Source organism: Podarcis gaigeae, assembly GCF_964106915.1.
Source record: "Podarcis gaigeae genome assembly, chromosome: 2".
Taxonomy (NCBI): Eukaryota; Metazoa; Chordata; class Lepidosauria; order Squamata; family Lacertidae; genus Podarcis; species Podarcis gaigeae.
In genome coordinates, this window is record NC_139679.1 from 93,742,048 (window position 1) to 93,760,984 (window position 18,937).

The 18,937-nt window shown below is 40.7% G+C and overlaps 1 protein-coding gene across 13 annotated transcripts in view; it reads right to left on the reverse strand.

Moving 5' to 3' along the window:
• Positions 1-18,937, reverse strand: part of LOC310837225 (contactin-4) — a 509,134-nt gene that overhangs the window by 109,068 nt on the left and 381,129 nt on the right. For all 13 annotated transcript variants that reach the window (XM_083723375.1, XM_083723377.1, XM_083723366.1 and 10 more), the window contains 2 exons: positions 9,344-9,480; positions 7,483-7,612 (listed from right to left, as the gene is read on the reverse strand). In XM_083723375.1, coding sequence (XP_083579501.1) covers positions 7,483-7,612; positions 9,344-9,480 — 267 coding nt within the window. The remainder of the gene's footprint in view (positions 1-7,482; positions 7,613-9,343; positions 9,481-18,937) is intronic.

Below are 18,937 nucleotides of genomic sequence, written 5' to 3' on the forward strand. Positions count from 1 at the left end.
AGCATAACTCCCCTTTAAAGACAAACCTCTTTCTCTTTGCCTTTTATCCTGTTCATCTGCAAGCCGAGATGAAATGTACTCAAGGGTTAATTCAGTTGAAGGCATAGCTTCCAAGGTTAGAGCTAGAGTCTCATAGCTTTTATCAAGAGAAGACAACAATATGTATGACTGCTGCTCCATAGAGAAAGGAATGCCCAGCTGTCTTAGTTGATTAAAGGCAGGCACCATTTTGGCAATATGTTCTTTCACACACGCTCCCGGTTGGAGACGTAAATCAAACAAACATCTTGTAGCATGGATCTTGGCCCCCGCAGTGTTTCTGGAATTTAGCCGCTGCAGAACCGTCCAGACCTCATGCGTGTTCTTTAACTCAGAAACATAAGGCATTTGCTCTGGTCCCACTGCCAAAACTAGTAGACCTTGGGCTTTCCTGTCACGTTTCTGTGAAGCTGCTGCTGTTGCTTTGTCTTCTGCAGACGCGTCTGCAGCTGCCTGTAAAGGCGGTGCTTCAGTACAACTCCACAACTCTTTTGCTTGCAACCAAACCCTTACTCTAGCCTTCCAATCTTGCCAATTTTTCCCATTGAGTCGCGTAAACGGGACAGAAAAACTTTCCTGGGACTCTGCCATCCTCCCTGGGGCTTAGGAACGATACTCACACACCTGTAGACCGTCTCCCAGCTGCTGAGGTGGCTCCTTGAAGAATAAGACGTCTTCCAGCGAGTACAAACTGCTCAGTGCCTGTTTAAAACTTTTCTAGGCACATTGCAGGACTCAAGCTGCTTTGAAAGCTTTCGTTGTCGGCAACCGCTTCTGACTTCGCTCCAGTCCTTGCATAAATCACTCTGAACTGCACTCCTTAGCTCCTTCTTGACGTACAAACAACCATAACCTGTCCCATTAAACTTTAATTAGTTTAATGTAAATGCCCAGTGCGCTTCCATCGTCACAAGTCCCACTACAGCAGAGTATTTCGCACAGCAGTTGAAGAAGGGCAGGAGAGGCAGTATCTTTTCAAAGAGGAGTCTTGGAGCATGCGGTTTGTAACTCAAAGATAAGGTTTATTTACAAAACAAAAAACAACCCTGGCGAAGAACCACACATCTCAGCAAACACGCCCAAAAAAGGGAGAAGAGGGGAAGAACAAACACACAGGAGACTATTTATACAAACTCATGTTCCTGGAAGCCTAATGACCTCCAGCTGCTCAGTGATTAGAGCGTTTCTGCTACCCTTTAACCCTTTGATAGCAACATTGCCTCAACCAGGGCAACCTGGTGGAATGCTCTGCCACAAGAGATCAGGGCCCTGCGGGATTTGACATCTTTCCGCAGGGCCCGCAAGACAGAGTTGTTCTGCCAGGTCTTTGGTCAGGGCTCAGCCTGAACTCCCCTTCCCTTTTTGTATAAGAACTAGTACAAAAGAGGCCTCCCAGCATTCTCACAGGCCCATATAAGAACAGTGTAAACAGTTGGGCATTTACTGTTCCCAACCCTAATCCTGTGGAAAGCCATCTAATTAGATTTTAATTTGATCCTGACTTGTTTTTAGGAGGTAATTTAATTGTTGCTTGATTTTATACCAATGTTATATCTTTGATGTTAGCTGTCCTGAGCCCGGTTTTGGCCAGGGAGGGTGGGATACAAATAAAAGTTGTTGTTGTTGTTGTTGTTGTTGTTGTTGTTGTTGTTGTTGTTGTTGTTGTTGTTATACTATATTGATGGAACTGGGAAGCAGCCAGAAGGTCACATTTCCTCTGACAGCATAGAAACATAAAAGTATTTCCTCCACTCTTACACTCATTTATTCAGAAACTTTCAAATACTCTGGTTACAGGTAATATACGTTACATGTTCTCTGGTTAATCTAGTACAAGACAAACTGGAACTCCTTGATTTTATACTATAATTTATAATCAGTGTGTAAGGCAGACTTCTATAGCAGCTGCTGAATAGCCTGAAGAAGCATCAATGCTTTCTTTTTATTTCTTTTATACAAAAGGTAACATCCCTAATAGATTTTGCCACTATGGATTCTAATTTGTTGAATGTTACTTGTTCTTTCCTCCAGCAGCAATAATTTCGGGGTGTTCCCCCACCACTATGTAGGCATCTATCCTTTTTAATAAAAAAAAAGCCCAGCAAAAAACAAACACTGGCTGCTTAAACCATTCTCTTCATAAGAGATTAAAATTACAATATTGAACATTCTCTTTGAACTATGTCAGAGACAATGCTATCTACTCACAAATTGTATTAAGTCTTTTAAAAATGAAATATCTATATTGATATAAATATCTATATTGATTCTCAAAAGGTTTCTTGAAGCAGTGCAAGGGAGCAAAACACCTGGTGACAGCAAAAAAGATAGTTTTGGTAAGGAAGGAGAGAGGGACTGGCAATTTGACATACTCGTTTTTGTAAGTTTTCTATCTTGATCTAAATATGTTATGTTGGCATTAGTTTTATGGAGAATTACATGGGACTAGCTTACAATCAAACAATCCCAGTGTGTAAATTTGACACATCAGAAAGTCTAAAAGCAAGATTTGTACTCACATGTTACGTTTAAACAAAAAAAATTCCTTCCAGTAGCACCTTAAAGACCAACTAAGTCAGTTCTTTGTATGAGCTTTCGTGTGCACATGCACACGAAAGCTCATACCAAGAACTGACTTAGTTGGTCTTTAAGGTGCTACTGGAAGGAATTTTGTTTTGTTTTGACTATGGCAGACCAACACGGCTACCTATCTGTAAATGTTACGTTTAGTGTGAACTAAAGCCTGCACATATCATAACATGATTCGTTCCAATGTTTTATGTGAACAGCAGACACGTGGCTAAAAATTATGCACGTTATCAAACAAATACTCAATTCAAGGTCAGTTTCTTGGTCATTGTTTCTTCTCTTGTATGGCTTAGCCTATACAGTCTCATAGATAAGAGCTCCTGATTACAGAGCAAGGTTATATGCTGGCTGTATTAAAAGGTTCTGTTTCTGGTTCACTGCAAGTTCATACTATGGTACCAAACCATAGAAAGGGCAGTGGAGTCATGCTGCTGGTTTCACTGACCCTTGGTTGCATGTTCGACTGGCCCTGCCCTCAACCTATAAACACAAAGGGTGGACTTCTGCAGCCTTTGTGCATAGATTTCAAGGAAGGTAGTCTCCTATGCAAGGAGAGAAGAAGAGTTTGGACTTGATATCCTACCTTTCACTCCCCTTAAGGAGTCTCAAAGCGGCTCACAATCTCCTCTCCCTTCCTCCCCCACAACAAACACTTAGTGAGGTGAGTGAGGCTGAGAGACTTCAGAGAAGTGTGACTAGCCCAAGGTCACCCAGCAGCTGCATGTGGAGGAGCGGGGAAGCGAACCCGGTTCACCAGATTACGAGTCCACCACTCTTAACCACTACACCATGCTAGCTTCCTGGATTCCTATGTCATCAGATGTCCAGCTCATGCGGAACCCTATGCAGACATCCTACTGCCCCTTCACCATGCAGAAGGAGAATTTTCAGCATGGCATGGGGGGGGGGCGGGAATACACTTCTGTGAAATTATGGGGGGAGCAGTGCTAATAGTAGATAAGAACACAACTAACCATAGCAGGGTAGACACTACCACTCCCTGAACACCCTAGAATAACACTTAGGTCCTGGGCATTATGAGGTGGGGGGAGAGGAAATGTCAGCTTCCCGATGGACGCTGTTAAAAGCAACTATGCCCCTGCCTCTGGCAGAGAGCTTTAAAAACTGTTAAAGAAAGCTAAGGAGAGAGATAATACTGATCTGCCATCCACTACAGGACTTTCTACAATTCCCCCCTCATATGGGCCAATGTAGAAGAGTGGCTGAGGACAAGCACTTAACAATGAAGGTCTTGCAGAGGTCAAGTAACACCAAGGGAAGCTGGGGAAAATGCTCACATCTTTATGTATTACATCTTTTCCCGAATTCTTCCTTACCAGCAACACACAACACATTTTGTACATAGACTGTTTTATGCTGAGAATTTACTTTTGAACAGTTAGAATCTTTGGGAGCATCTAATGATGCTCCCTTAACCAGTGGTTAAGGCATGAACTAACATTTTAGTGGGGGAGGAGGAAAATCTGAAGTCAGAACTCTGGCACCTTAAATCTACATGCTTCTGTCACATCAGAATAGTTCAGTCAGTAACTAGAGAGTGCACACTGGTAGGAAACCACAGCTCCTGTGAGGTAGCATGTGTGTGTGTGTGTGTGTGTGTGTGTGTGTGTGTGTGTGTTGCTAATTAGAAATACTGCTATCCTTCAGAAAAGGCTTACATGCTATGTGCTCTGAGATCTTAGGTCTTCTCTACTGGAGGAAGCTCCTCTGGATCTTACCCACAGCTCACCCATTTGTTTGCTTCTTAAAACCCACGTCAGCATGAAGCTATCACTACATCTTGTGGAGATGAATGCTGGACTCTGATCATGTATGAAGCTTAGATAGCCAGTGAATGCATGTCACATCCACATTTTTGCTACTGTGGAAGTTTCAGGAAACCCCACTAGAAAGGCATACCCACGGAAGAAGAATTTGGCCTTGATATCCTGCCTTTCACTCCCCTTCAGGAGTCTCAAAGCGGCTAACAGTCTCCTTTCCATTCCTCCCCCACAACAAACACTCTGTGAGGTGAGTGGGGCTGAGAGACTTCAGAGAAGTGTGACTAGCCGAAGGTCACCCAGCAGCTGCATGTGGAGGAGTGGAGACGCAAACCCCGTTCACCAAATTATGAGTCCACCACTCTTAACCACTACACCATGCTGGCTACAGATCATGGATCAAAGCTATGTTGCACTCTGTGTTTTTCCAGGATTTACAATGTTAGATTCCATGTGCGGAGAGACTACTGAAGACTTTGGATGTTTTGTAATATCCGTTTATTTTTTTCCAATATACAGACTGGCCAGGAGGGAAGCAAGGCGGTACCAGACCAAAAGCAGCATCAGTCCCCAGCAGATATAACAGCACTCTAGCCATCTCCCGTGGCTACTTCTTGCTAGCTGGTTGGGGAGGTGGGGACGGGACTATGAAATGCGTTTTCACTCTCTGTCCAAATCCAAACTGCTTCTTTCTGCCTCCACCACACATGCACATGTGACTTAAAGCACCTTCTACTGAACATTATTAGATAAAGAGAAATGAGCAGCCACTAGTGGCCATTAAGGAAATCCCTATGCTCATTATCTAGAAGGAGAGGGTCACCGCTTCTCTTTGGCCCAGCAGAACAGCATGATCCATAACAGGTGGAGAGATTGTGTTGTGGGGCATTCACTTTTAGCCCCTCTTTTTTATTTTAAAAAGCAAGGTAATTAGACTTGCAATCTTCCATGTTTCTTCAATAATGATTCAGTCAGTGCTACCACACTGTAATGCACAGCTGAGAGGAACTCAGACACCAAAGGCTGTCTTCTTTCATTTCACAAAAAGGCATAAGGAGGCTGGGATGGGAATGGAGTGCCAAAAGAGGACCTGTAGCAGTCAAGTACTGACTATGCTTTTAAAGCAAGACTCTGTGGCACAATTCAAGTTCTTAAAAATGTGAAATGCCCACATCAGAAGCACTAAAACTCAGGATCCCCTCAGTGTGTAATTACAGATTTACTGCACAAAAAAAAATACTGTATAGAAGGTACTAGGAGGTCTAGGAACACAGGAAGCTGACTTATATACTGAGTATAAGACGGATATTGACAAGCTGGAATGCGTGCAGAGGAGGGTGACCAAGATGATCAAGGGTCTGGAAACCAAGGCTTGTGAGGAACGGCAAAAGGAGCTGGGTATGTTTAGCCTGGAAAACAGAAGACTGAGAGGAGATACAATAGCCATCTTCAAATATCTAAAGGGTTTGCTTGTTTTCTCCTGCTCCAGATTCGAACCAATGCCTTCATGTTACAAGAAAGGAGATTATTACTAAACATTCTGGTGGTAAGAGCTGTTTGACAGTGGAACAGACTCCTTCAGAATGTGGTGGACTCTCCTTCTTTGCAGATATTAAAGAAGAGGTTGGGTGGCCATCTGTCATGTAGGATGTAGTTGAGATTTCTGCATTGAAGTGGGTTGGAGTAGACGACCCTCAGGATGCTTCCAACTCTACAAGTCTATGATTCCATGAGTCCATCTAGCTCAGTATTGTCTGCACTGACTAGCAGCTTGTCTCAAGGGTTTCAGATAGGAGACTTTTCCAGTCCTGCCTGAAGATGCCAGGGACTGAAGCAAGCTATAGCCCTTCCCTATGCTTAAGTTCCAGATGGACCAAACAGCTTGGATATGGATGCACAGGAGAAAATAAGAACCAGCTCTACCAAGCCAGGAAATCCTGGCCTATTGGACACTACTTAGAGAACTTCTTGATCAATCTGTTTATAAATTTTCCAAATTAAAAAAAAGTAATGCAGAATGTTCTATTTATACCACATACAGTTACTACTGAATGATGTTTATACTGGACAAAACTAGTAATACTAGCAATGGATGACTTCTGAATGATTTGCAACAGATCTGTAAAAGTTTCTAGCTGCTAACAAAGATGACTTTCTCCTTTCTTAAGTTAGGCTGCTGAAATTAAGAAAGTGTGGGTGCGGGGCGGGGGGAACCAGGAGCAGGACGTTCAGTATTGATACTGAAAATAATTTCCAGGGCAGAAAAAGTGCCTATTCTCTTCTTGCCCCCCCCCCCCCCAAGATTCTGTTGCACGTGAATCTGGCTAATGTGCCTCAAAGTTGTATTAAGATCTTGCAAAAATGAAATCTGTCTATCCCTGTCCTAGAACATTTCCCCATAATCCTCTGTAATATGCCTGTGTTCCCTGAAGTTCAAATCTGGGTCATTATTAGAATCATAGAGTTGGAAGTGACCCTGAGGCTCATCTAGTCAAGGGGTAGTCAACCTTTTTATACCTACCACCCACTAATGCATCTTTCTTGATGGTGAAATTTCCTTACTGCCCACCAGTGCTTGATGGAAGGAGGATTCAGCTTGTACCGTAGAACCCCCTACCACCCATCTAGAATCCTGAAACGCCCACTAATGGGTGAAAGGGACCAGGTTGACAACCCCTGATCTAGTCCAATGCAGGAACATGCAGTTGTCCCATATGGGGATCGAACCTGAAACCTTGGTGTTATCAGCACCATGCTCTAAGCAACTGAACAATCTGACCACCAAATTCTTGTACTAGACTATGCATAAAATCATCTATCCTCTCTCCTCCAAAGTATGTATTTGTAACAGCTGAAGCAAAATGATGGTGATAGCAAATATGAAGTGTTTATGACTTGTTCATGTATGCAGACAATCATTGTGACAAGGGCTCAAGCTGCTCTGAGTGGGCCTTTTGCCTAGACTGATATAAATTCTCATAAAAATAAATATTAGTTATTTGTGGACTTCATTAGAGGCAGCAAAACAGGCTAACATGTATTTTTCAGTATTTGTTAAGTAAAAGGAGCCCACCAATTACGCTCAGTTCTGCGCTGATATAGATGGTCCCATGTCTATTTTCTGCCACACACTGATACATGCCGGTATCCGATAGGTTCACACTGGTGATGGTGAGCGTCCCATGTTCTATCAAGATTCTTTCCTGCAAAATAGCAAAAGGCACAACACAATTTTGAAAAGCTCATATTTAGAATATATGCATTGCTGCAATCATATAATTTATTTTAACCTGTCAGGGGGAATCAATTTTGATGTTAAAAATGCAAGTTTATGAACAATTTACATGATGTCATCTATTGATAAATAATTTATATCGTATTAATTGCTGAATGGAGGAAACCAATATCGTAGTTGGTAAATGCCATTTAAACAGTATATCACCCCCTCCCCAATTTAGATTAATAGTATCTTCAAGTACATAAACTTGCAACTAATACTGCTTCTGTCCTGTAGTGTGTTGTGGTTTAATCATGCCAGGCAAGTTCTTCAGAAGATTTGGAACAGCAGAACTATTAGCTTTCTGCTCCCTTGAAGGTTAATGGGAACAGTAATCACATTCAGTGTTGCAAAGCTATTGTACGCAGTTCACTCCACCAGAATTAAAACAAAAATAAAAAACCCCTAAACCCTAAAGATGTAAATGTTAATCATTTAACGATCCTTACTTTAGTCTAATGTGATTTAAGTTCAAGACCATCTGCCAGTGACCAGCATGAAGCAAGTGAAATTAGCATGTGGAACAAAAGGACCCTGCAATCATTTGTCAGCCTACGGATATGGAACTCACATTATCAGTTTTAATCAGTACAGCATTGTGTACAATAGGCATCTGGGTGTATTTTTAACAACGAAACATATAACTAATATAATTTTTAAAAAACTGACCGACTTTCTACTTGGCTGTGGGGTTGCAATTTTATGTTTGCATAATCTTTATTAGAGCTTGATTGAATCTAGGCAACTCATCAAAGAGCAGGTTAAGAAAAAAAAAAGCTGGTCACTCTGATAACGGAGAGTGAATAATTTGCCTAGTTTGCCTATATAATTGAGACATTCAAGGCCTGAAAGGATCTCCTCTGGTGAGACATGGAATGGAAAGGGTGCTAATGAGATTTCCTCCTTTTCCATAGATCATTAATCTTTAGGCAGTTCATTCTGCCACTGCTAATGGTAGGTCAACTCCCTTGTTGTCAGTTCTTGCAGAGATCTGAAGAAGTTGAATGGGGTTACTATTACAGACCAGAGGGCTTGTTTACCTCCCATAAAGTTCAATTAAAAATCAGACAATCAAAAATGGAAATGGAGGGAAGGTGTTTTATACAGCCTGAGTAAGTATATTCCCATTCACTCTTTTCACAGTTCACACTTACACTTAACTAGCGTTTCCATTATTACTTTTCCTTCCCCTACAGAGTTGTACAGAGTGTAAAAATATACAGCCATTTTATGTACCCTTCTTCTCATAGCAAATGTCCTCTGGAAATGAGTCCCACAGCTTCTAAGTTCCAGTTGATTCAGAGAAACGCTTGTCAAAGGCAGAAAGTGGCACTTAAATGCCTAACTTTCATTGAACATTTGGCTGGGAATTAGGTGCCTGAGGGTAATTTCTGCCTTTGAAAAGTATGGCTTGAAGTGTCATTGTTTTAACTACAAGGAAAGCTCAAGGTGATTCTGTGACATTCACTCAGCAGGGAAGGAAGTCTGCAATGGGACAGATGGAATTTTAAGGCCACTCGGTTTCATTAATTTCTTTTTCTCAACAGCAACAAACTATGCAGAGATGAAAAAGGTCACCACTTCACAACAAATCCTTTCAAGTTTTGTCACCCAACTCAAAAGCATCAAGGACACCAAGCCTGAATATTACTCATACCTGAGGGAGAAGCAGTTCGCCATCCTTTAGCCAGCTGTAAGAAGGCTTTGGTCTCCCATTCGCCTTACATTCCCAGTATATGCTTTCTTCCATGGCCACATGAGCATCACTTATTTTCTGAATCCAGTTTGGAGGAGCTGCAAGGAGGACAGCAACACTCTTCTAAGCAAGTGTTTGTTTTCTGCGTGCCATTAACCTTCAAATGACTTTCTTCCTAACATACACATTTATATAATACTACATACAAATATCATAACATTGTTCTTGAAAGTGAATTGGATCTCGTCTCTAAACATTAGAGACACAGTAAAAGAAATAAGGAGATATGTTTTCCTTTTTTGCAAATATTAGTAGCAAGAATGTTTTAGCTGGATAGCTTCCCCCATTGCATTAATCCAGTGTACTCTGGTTTAAATGTGCTGAATTGGGCATAGACTGCCAATTTATAGTTATCCCCTTCTCCCAGGAAACCCTGAAACTGAGGGCTCCAAGGGTTTGTGAAAATCACAATTCTCAGAACTGGCACTAAGCTACAATTCCCAATATCCTTTGGAGAATCTATGACAGCTAACCTTGTAAACCATTTTTAGTGTGAATGTGCTCCTTATTTCTAAGGAAAGCTGTATGTTTCTTTAGCATAATAACCTGCCAGATAGGAGAATAAAAATGCTGCCCAGTCCTGGTATCAATTATGTTGTACCTAAGAAAATAAATTTATCCTGTATGCTTGCAAACTGCATGCATCAAATTCCAACCTGCAGAAACCATAAGCACTTAGGTCTACTCTCGAGTCTAAAGTGCTTCAATGTGTAAACTATGAGAAATCAGAAATACATTTGCCATCTTGTTCCACGCTCTGTAGAAAATGGGTGGTATTCAACCAAGTTATACTCAGAGAAGTCCCCTTAACTAAGTTAGGTCTATTAATTTCAATGGGTCTACCCTGAGTAAACCTTGAATACCATCCACTCAAACTAGGGGATAGAAACAGCCTAACTTCCCCATGCAACATATTTGAGAGGAAAATATATGAGCATAATCAAGCCAAAGTTAAGAACATTACGTGTCCCATTAATTGCAATGAAATAGATTTAACCACTTATTTAACTTGCTCGGGGAAATATGTGGAACTTAAAACAGTCTCCCAGGGGATGTTTTTTCCTCTGTAGCCTCCAAAGATATGTATTTCAAGTTTATAAGACTGCTATTACTTTGCTTTCAGATAACAAACACAAGTGACAGTGAATGTTCTGGGGACATCTCAGGCTGCCACATCAGAGAAACTAGACAGCTAAACTGTCCCTGGAATGGCAAAATACTGTGAGCCCCGTATAGAAGCTTCTGAGTCCAAAAGATAATTGAGCTTAATGAATAGTGACTGAAATCTGCACACACAATTGTCCAAAGCTTAAAGAAATATGTATATTCTATGCCAGCAGAGGTCTCTATGAACCTGGGTATTTTACAATGCTGTGTCTCTCTATAATCAGATAAAACAATTTCAGATTTCTTCAACAAAGGACAACCACTTTTAAAATCCCCCAGGGGTTTAGATGAGATCAGAGGAAGGTTTGCAAGGGTAGAATTAAGCAGCAAAAGCTTGATAAACAAGAAGTGTCAGGTTGAATACCAACATGATGCTGCTACTTTTAAATCCATCTCTGCTATCAGCATTACTTGCTGATAAACCCAACAAGGAACAAGCAGCAAGGATCTTTTTGAATAGTTCAAGCTCCTTTGGGTGAATTAATTGAAATAGGAACTAAAGTTAATGGCAGCTGAACGCCTAATTCCAAATGTACAGTACAGATTCTCCCAGATCTAGAAGAAAGAAAACAAGAAGAAAAGAAAAGCTGAAGAAACCTAGCTCAGAAAGTTATATATGCCAAGAAAATAAGACTTAAAGAGATTCAGAGGTGGGGTGAGGTGGGGAGGGGTGAGAGAGAAACAGATTGACAAACATAATAAAAAATAAATAGGATACGCCCCAGGTTTTTCATTAACAAGAAAGCAACACACTACAACTGACAGATTTAGCATTACACAAAGCTTCTATCACCTCACTTCTTCAGTATTATAAAGGACAATTCTAGAGACAACAAAAAAGATCTGCATAGAGCAAGATAATCTATGGATTCAAAGAGCTGCCTGAAGTTGCTTGTCAAAACATGCATTCTTGAGTCCGAGGCTATTTTTCAGCAAGTGTGAAGTGTACAATAAAAGGCATCCTTGTCTATAAAAGCACTATTACAACTCAAGTCCTTGGGTGCATAAATTAACTTTTATATAATGAAAAAATACGTATTCTCAGCTTCAGTGATTTTGTTTTTCCCCATAAAACACAACGACATATATGCCTTTGAGTCATACACCCCAAAGTTGTAAACATTTATTTTTATCATTATATATTTCACTTATTGCTGAATAAATGGAATATATAATTTCACTTCACTACTGAGAAGTCCTAAGAAGAGGCTGCTGGATCAGGCCCAATGGCTCATCTTGTCCAGCATCCTGTTCTCCCAGTGGCCAGCTGGATGCCTGTGGGAAACAAGGGAACAGAACATGAGCACAAGAGCCCTCTCCTCTCCTGTGGTTTCCAGAAACTGGTACCTGGAAGCATTGCTGCCTCCAGCAATGGAGGGAGAGCATAGCTATCATAGCTAATCACCATTGATAGCCTTCACCTCCATGAATTCAGAGTTGCCATATTTTGAAGAGCGAAAAAAGAGGATGCTATGACGACTCTCATTTTAAATACCCCTACTATTTGTAGGCTATAGAAGCTGTGATGTATTGCTAAGTGGGGCAGGAGAAGAGGAAAGCAAGTCTCCAGTTAGGTCTATGTCTCATCCAGAAAATATAGCCAGAGACATTTTGGCAAATAAAAAGAAAATCCATCCAGGTAGAAATTTTACCCCTGGAAAAGAGGATGTGTCCTGGAAAAGGAGGACACATGGCAACTCTTCTAAAGCCATTCAAGTCGGTGGCAATCACTGCCTCCTGGGAGAGCGAGTTCTATAGTTTGACTATGCGCTGCATGAAGAACCACTTTCTTTCACCTGTCGAAAGTCCTCCAACATTCAGTTTCACTGGATTTCCATGAGTTCTAGCATTCTGAGAGAGGGAGAACAACTTTTCTCTATCCGCTTTCTCCATGTAATGTATAATTTTATAAACTTCTGTCATGTCATCTCTTACTTGTCTTTTCTCTAAACTAAAAAGTCCCAAATGCTACAACCTTTCGTCCAAAAGCATGAAATCTAATCAAAACATTGCAGCAAAATCATTTCTTTAACCCATAAGAAAGCCTCAGGAAAAAATAACGAAAATTCTAGCAGCAAAAACATTTCCATCAAACAGGCCTAAAGATGTTCAGGAGATCAGCTGATAGAGGTGCCATTCAGAAACAAAGCAATGACAAACCTAGACAGCATCTTAAAAAGTAGAGACATCACCTTGCCAACAAAGGTCCGTATAGTTAAAGCTATGGTTTTCCCAGTAGTGATGTATGGAAGTGAGAGCTGGACCATAAAGAAGGCTGATCGCTGAAGAATTGATGCTTTTGAATTATGGCGCTGGAGGAGACTCTTGAGACTGGACTGCAAGAAGATCAAACCTCTCCATTCTTAAGGAAATCAGCCCTGACTGCTCACTGGAAGGACAGATCCTGAAGCTGAGGCTCCAATACTTTGGCCACCTCATGAGAAGACTCCCTGGAAAAGACCCTGATGTTGGGAAAGATGGAGGGCACAAGGAGAAGGGGATGACAGAGGACGAGATGGTTGGATAGTGTTCTCGAAGCTACCAGCATGAGTTTGACCAAACTGCTGGAGGCAGTGGAGGACCGAAGTGCCTGGCGTGCTCTGGTCCATGGGGTCAAGAAGAGTCGGACACAACTAAACGACTAAACAACAACAAGAACAACAAAGATGGGGATCAACAACCAAGGGAACCTTCTCCTTTAATGTCACCCTCAAACCGCTTGCAAGGGAACTATTCGGAAGAAGCCCTCAGATGAAGACCAAAGGGTGTGGGTAGGTTTCTATTGGGAGAAGCACTCCAAAAGATATTGGGGCCCAGAGCTGGTGCCTTTTGCCTGGTGGCTCCCTTGGGAGATTGGCAATTGTGTCTCTGAAGGGAATGTGTGTTTATCTGTGTGGGAAAGGGAAGAGGGGAGGCAATTTTAGAAAGACATCCATACCCACAGTGAATATATTGTGATGAGTTTGTAGAGGGGCCAGATCCCTCTAAATCCTTAAATTTAGTAAATGTTAGAATTTAGCTAATACTTGGAGTATTAAGGGAAAATGTTGGGTGCACTGTAAAAATACAGGCTGCACCTGTTTTCCTGTTCAGGAGATCAGCTGATAGAGGTGCCATTCAGAGTACTGGGCCGTTAAGGGCAATTGCCAATGCCAATATTGTCCCTCCCCTGGCTCTGAGGAGCAAGAGGCAGCCAGAGTTACAGGGGGCAGGAATAAGTGTCCTTTTGCAGGATGTTTTTGAAAAGAGTAGAAAAATAAAATAAAATAAAATAAAATAAAATAAAATAAAATAAAATAAAATAAAATAAAATAAAATAAAATAAAATAAAATAAAATAAAATAATAAAATAAAATAAAATAAAATAAAACAAATAAAATAAAATAAAATAAAATTTATACCCCACCCATCTGGCTGGGTTTCCCCGGGTGGGGGAAGAACTCCATGCAGACTGGCTGGGAGAGGCTGTACCCAGAGACTGGGAAGCATGGCTGGCTTCTGCTCTGAAGCCAAGCCTACTTGAGCTATGGGAGAAGCAACAGAAGACACTCTTGGGGTATGATGTCCTGCACTCTCTCCAACAAGGCTCAGGTATACATATGTGTAAACAAAGCCATATATCTTAAAGGCACTACAGTCTCTGTTGTGCCTCACTCCAAAGGAAACACAAACCCTGGTTAAGAGCCAAGACCCCTGGAATCTCACTCAGCTCAGCAGAGATTGGGGTGTCCCATAGCAATATGTTAGGATCAAGACTATTATTGTATATACAAGTGGGTGGCATATGCATCTATCTGGCTGTAGCTGGGAACAGGATGCTACACTGTGCTGTGTGTGCAGTCATCCAGCATGAGGGGTCTCGTGTGTGACTGTGTGTGAGAGAGAGATACGAGTGTATTACTCCATCTCTTTCTTTAGCTCTGATGAGCTCCCTTGCTTCCTAATGTTAGCAGGGGGAGAATGGATGCATCAACATGCATGTCTCCTGCTTTTGTGTGTCTATCTGTCCTGCTGGTCACGTGCCCTGCTGCCAATCTTTTCTTGAAAGGTGTTGTAGAGAGAGTGTGTGAAAGGCACTGACAACCCAGCGGCATCTTGTGTAGAGGGTCGATCATTGGAAGTTCTTGATTTGCCACTGTTGGGATACCAGATGCATCTTTGCTGTCATATAGCAAGTGAATTTGTATGCTGTTTCCTAATCATGACAGTAAACAATAAGATATATATCTCTGAATACCAGATGCTAAAGTATTCAGATGCTAAAGATGGTTAAAGTATTAACTGCTCTCAATCTGATAACTGATTGATAACTGATAACCTGATAACTGACATTTGTCCAGATTTAAATTTGTCTGAATTAATTTTAAGATGTATTTTAATTAATTGATGCCTGTTTTTATGTATACTGTGTTATTTATATGATGTTAGCTGCTCTGAGCCGGGCTCCGGCCGGGGTACAAATAAAAATTATTACTATTATTATTATTATTATTGATAAAAAATAGGATTTGTGCACATGACACCTTGAGCCTTCCTTGAGAAATAGTATCACAGTGTGGGGACAAAGGTAATCCAATGAATGCTGAGTTAATATTGTATTTGCATTTTAATAAATCTCAGCTTTACGTAAATGCAAACTTATGCAAAACTGAATTGATAGATTTGTTTGGTTAACTGAATAAAAATCTATTGATTCAATAATTAAAATTCCTTCAACTGCACTGCAAATCCAGTATTAACTGAAAGGGAAACTTTCACTAGATCCATGGATATCATCAGGAAAGCTTTTGGTTACTTCAGTAGAAATAGGTCTGCCAACAAAGTAAACCTACTAATAACCAACATTTTCCAAGTTTTGGATTGCTTCACAATGTCTCAGTCTATATGCATCTGTGTAAGCAAGGTAGGAAATTTCATTATACCAGTCACACCTCATAATGTTGCATACTCTTATCACACAAATGTTCACACCAAAGGAGGAATGAGCCACACTGACTTTTGTGAAACTACAGCCAGAGATATAATTGTTTCCTTTTCCCCTTTGGAATATATATATTTTAAACCACAGCAGTTCAAACGACTCCATTACTCTGATGCTGTTTTGCAAGATCAGGATCAGCTCTTTTAGAATTAGCTCAGATAGTTCCCATAAGCCTCATAAGGGGCTCCATTGTACTTCTAAATGAGATACAAACCTTTACTTTATTGCAAGGGATCACCAAGGTTAAATTCTGTGTTCAGGCAGACTAAAAATAGAGTTGAGGTTAGTGTACGTTTTTTTCAGATCTACAGTATAGATGAGGATACAAAGCTTTGCCTGCTTCCTTCCCTTTTCAGTTCAGACAGTTCAACAAAAACATATAAAAGGGAAGGGCAATATAAAACCATATAATTTGACAGTAATGGATCCTTACTATTTCAGAACATTAGGTTTGGTAACAGGCTGAGAGCTACAATACTTAAAAGGAAAATACTTTTTTGCAGAATCTCTGTGAGTGGGAACACCAGTCACAAAAATAATTTTGTACTAAGGACGTCGTTGACCAAAAAACTGAAGCAATCTTGAGATGGAGAAGAAAATGTTGTAATGATGGCTGACTTCAATTACCCTCATACAGAGACTGGGTAAATGCATGCTCTAGTTACAAGAAAGAGGTAGAATTCCTAGAACACCCTAAAATACGGTGTCTTGGAACAGTTGATTATGGAACTAACCAGAGGGGAAGTGTCCCCGGACTGAAGCCTAAGTGGCTTTTAGTTTGGAAAAAAGGCAATTGGTGCATGGTGTTGAGAAATACATTTCTCTCTCTCTCTCATAATAATAGAACTTGGGTCATCCAAAGAAACTGGCAGGAGATTTAGGACATATAAATTAAGCATTTTTTCATGCAACCTATAATTCATTTATGAAATTTGCTGCCACAAAGGTTGCTGATGGCTACTAGATCAGGTAGATTTAAAAGGGTATTAATGGCTTTCAACCAAGATGGTTATATGCAATATCTATGTTCAGAAGCAGCACCTTCTAAGTACTATTTACTGGAGGGCAGAAAAGGGGTAGGGCTATTGCATTCATGTCCTGCTTATGAGTTTCCTGCAGGTGTCTGGTTGCCCACTATTGGCAACAGGATACTGAACTTAAGAAGAGTGCTACTGGACCAGATTTACGTTCTTAATACTTTGAACTCTGTTGATAACATTACTAGTTATTGTGAGGTGCTAAAAGAAGAAGAAGGATACACATTCACAATTTAATTTCAAATATAGCCAGAAGTGGGCCTTTGAACTTTGCTGAAAATCTCACCTCCCCAAGTGAAACCTCTTTACCACCTGCAGAAATTTGTAATAGCAACTATGATTTTTAACAGAAGCAACCAAGGACATGAAAGAGCTCTAAGATTTGTCATAGATACCAGAGTCCTCTCTGTCTTTTAAGTGCTGCCTTCCAGGTGGCATTATATACCTTTTTTCGCTCCATAAAACGCACCTGACCATAAGACGCACCTAGTTTTTAGAAGAAAACAAGAAAAAAAAATTCTGAATGAAACAGTGGGTGTATGATTTTTGTGGTTCATGCTGTGGCCTCATACATGTTATGTGATTTGATGGCGAGTTTGGGGTAGCCCAGTGCAAAAATGCTGAGGATCCATCTGGATCTGTGCTTTGTAACTACGTTTTTGTGCCATTGCGGCCCCATGAAACAGTGGATGTGGGGTTTTTTTGGTGCAGGCTATAGCCATGGACATGCTATATGATCTGATGGAGAATTTGGGGTGACCCAATGCAAAAATCCTGAGGATCCATGTGCTTTTACCTCCCCCCTTCCAGGCAGCCTCCTTTATCTCTAGAGCCCCTTATCTCCCTCCCGATCCCTTGCCGATCAGCTGCTCAGCGGCTTTGTTTCAACACCCTCTCTTCCCTCTTTCTTAAAAAAAAGAAAGAAAGCACTACCTGCTTTTTGCCCCTGGGCTATTTGGCTCCAGGGACCACGCATTCGCTCCATAAGACGCACAGTCATTTCCCCTTACTTTTTAGGAGGAAAAAAGTGCATCTTATGGAGCGAAAAATACGGTATTTGCAAGACAATCACAGGGGATAAACAAAGCAGGTTGCTACATTTTCAATCAGGTCTGGGCCCTCTTGTGGCTTCTGAAGCAGCAGAAGCAAACAGGAATTTTCTTCCATCTTCCAAGCAGAGACACAAAAACAAAAGCACCTGGCCAGTCTTAAAAGAGTCTGTGCCCTCCTTCCTCACACTACCCCAAGGTGATTAAAGTGTACCAGTGTTCAATAACCTAACTTGCTTTCCCTTCACGCATGCTACTAGGCTAAGCTGTGAAACTGTACAACTGAGGTGGAGGAAAAGAGGCTGAATTGTTCACCTGTGTCAACCTGTTTAACCATACTGAACATGAAGCATGAAGCATGTTGATGCCACTGATAATATATATATATATATATATATATATGCTTTCGTAAACGTCGCCTAGACACCCCAACTTTTACACGGGAAGACACCCGAGGACACCAAAACCTGCATATATATATATATATATATATATATATCACAAAAGAAAACTAGAGTCAGCATAACAGCAACAAACAAGCAAACCTCTTTCAACAACTTTACTGAGTGCTGAATAATATGGTTGGTGACAAAAAAAGATAGTCTGGTTTATCTGCAGCAAGCAGGCAAATTTGAATTTCATCTTCCTTTGCTTCCTTTGCTATTCACAGAGGCAGATAACTCAGTTTAAAAGAGTAACACTGTTAGAGCCAGATTTTAATCTCCAGGGATGCATTATGATAGAACATTTCACAGAGAAAGGCTGTAAGTAAGTGACAAGTTTGATTTTCCATATCAAATACGTTCCAGTGTTCCTTTCTTTGAATGTGAACTTTTGACCCAGTAGAAACAACTTGGAAAAACAATGCCAGCATTGCAGTTTTCCCCCTCCCCATTAAATATATATATATTTCTTACATTAAAAAAAAGAAAGATTAAAGATGTTACCATTCAGCTTTTGTCACTAATGCAGGATATTATATGAGATCTTATGACAAGCTGCTTTCAGAATGACAGGTCTGGAATGGCTATTTTGATGAAACTTGGGGAACATTTTCGTGGTTTGCATTTTCAAATTTAAAAGGCAGCTGAAATTAAGTTATTTGTATAAGAGAACACTCCAAGTTAAACACTGATCACCTTTAACAGCAGGCTAGTGGGGCATCACCTCTAGACAAGGTTAACTTTTAAAAGTAAAATACAAGCTGAGACTGCAAGGGAAACATATTTTCCCATTTGTAAACCACTTGGAGGATTTTAAA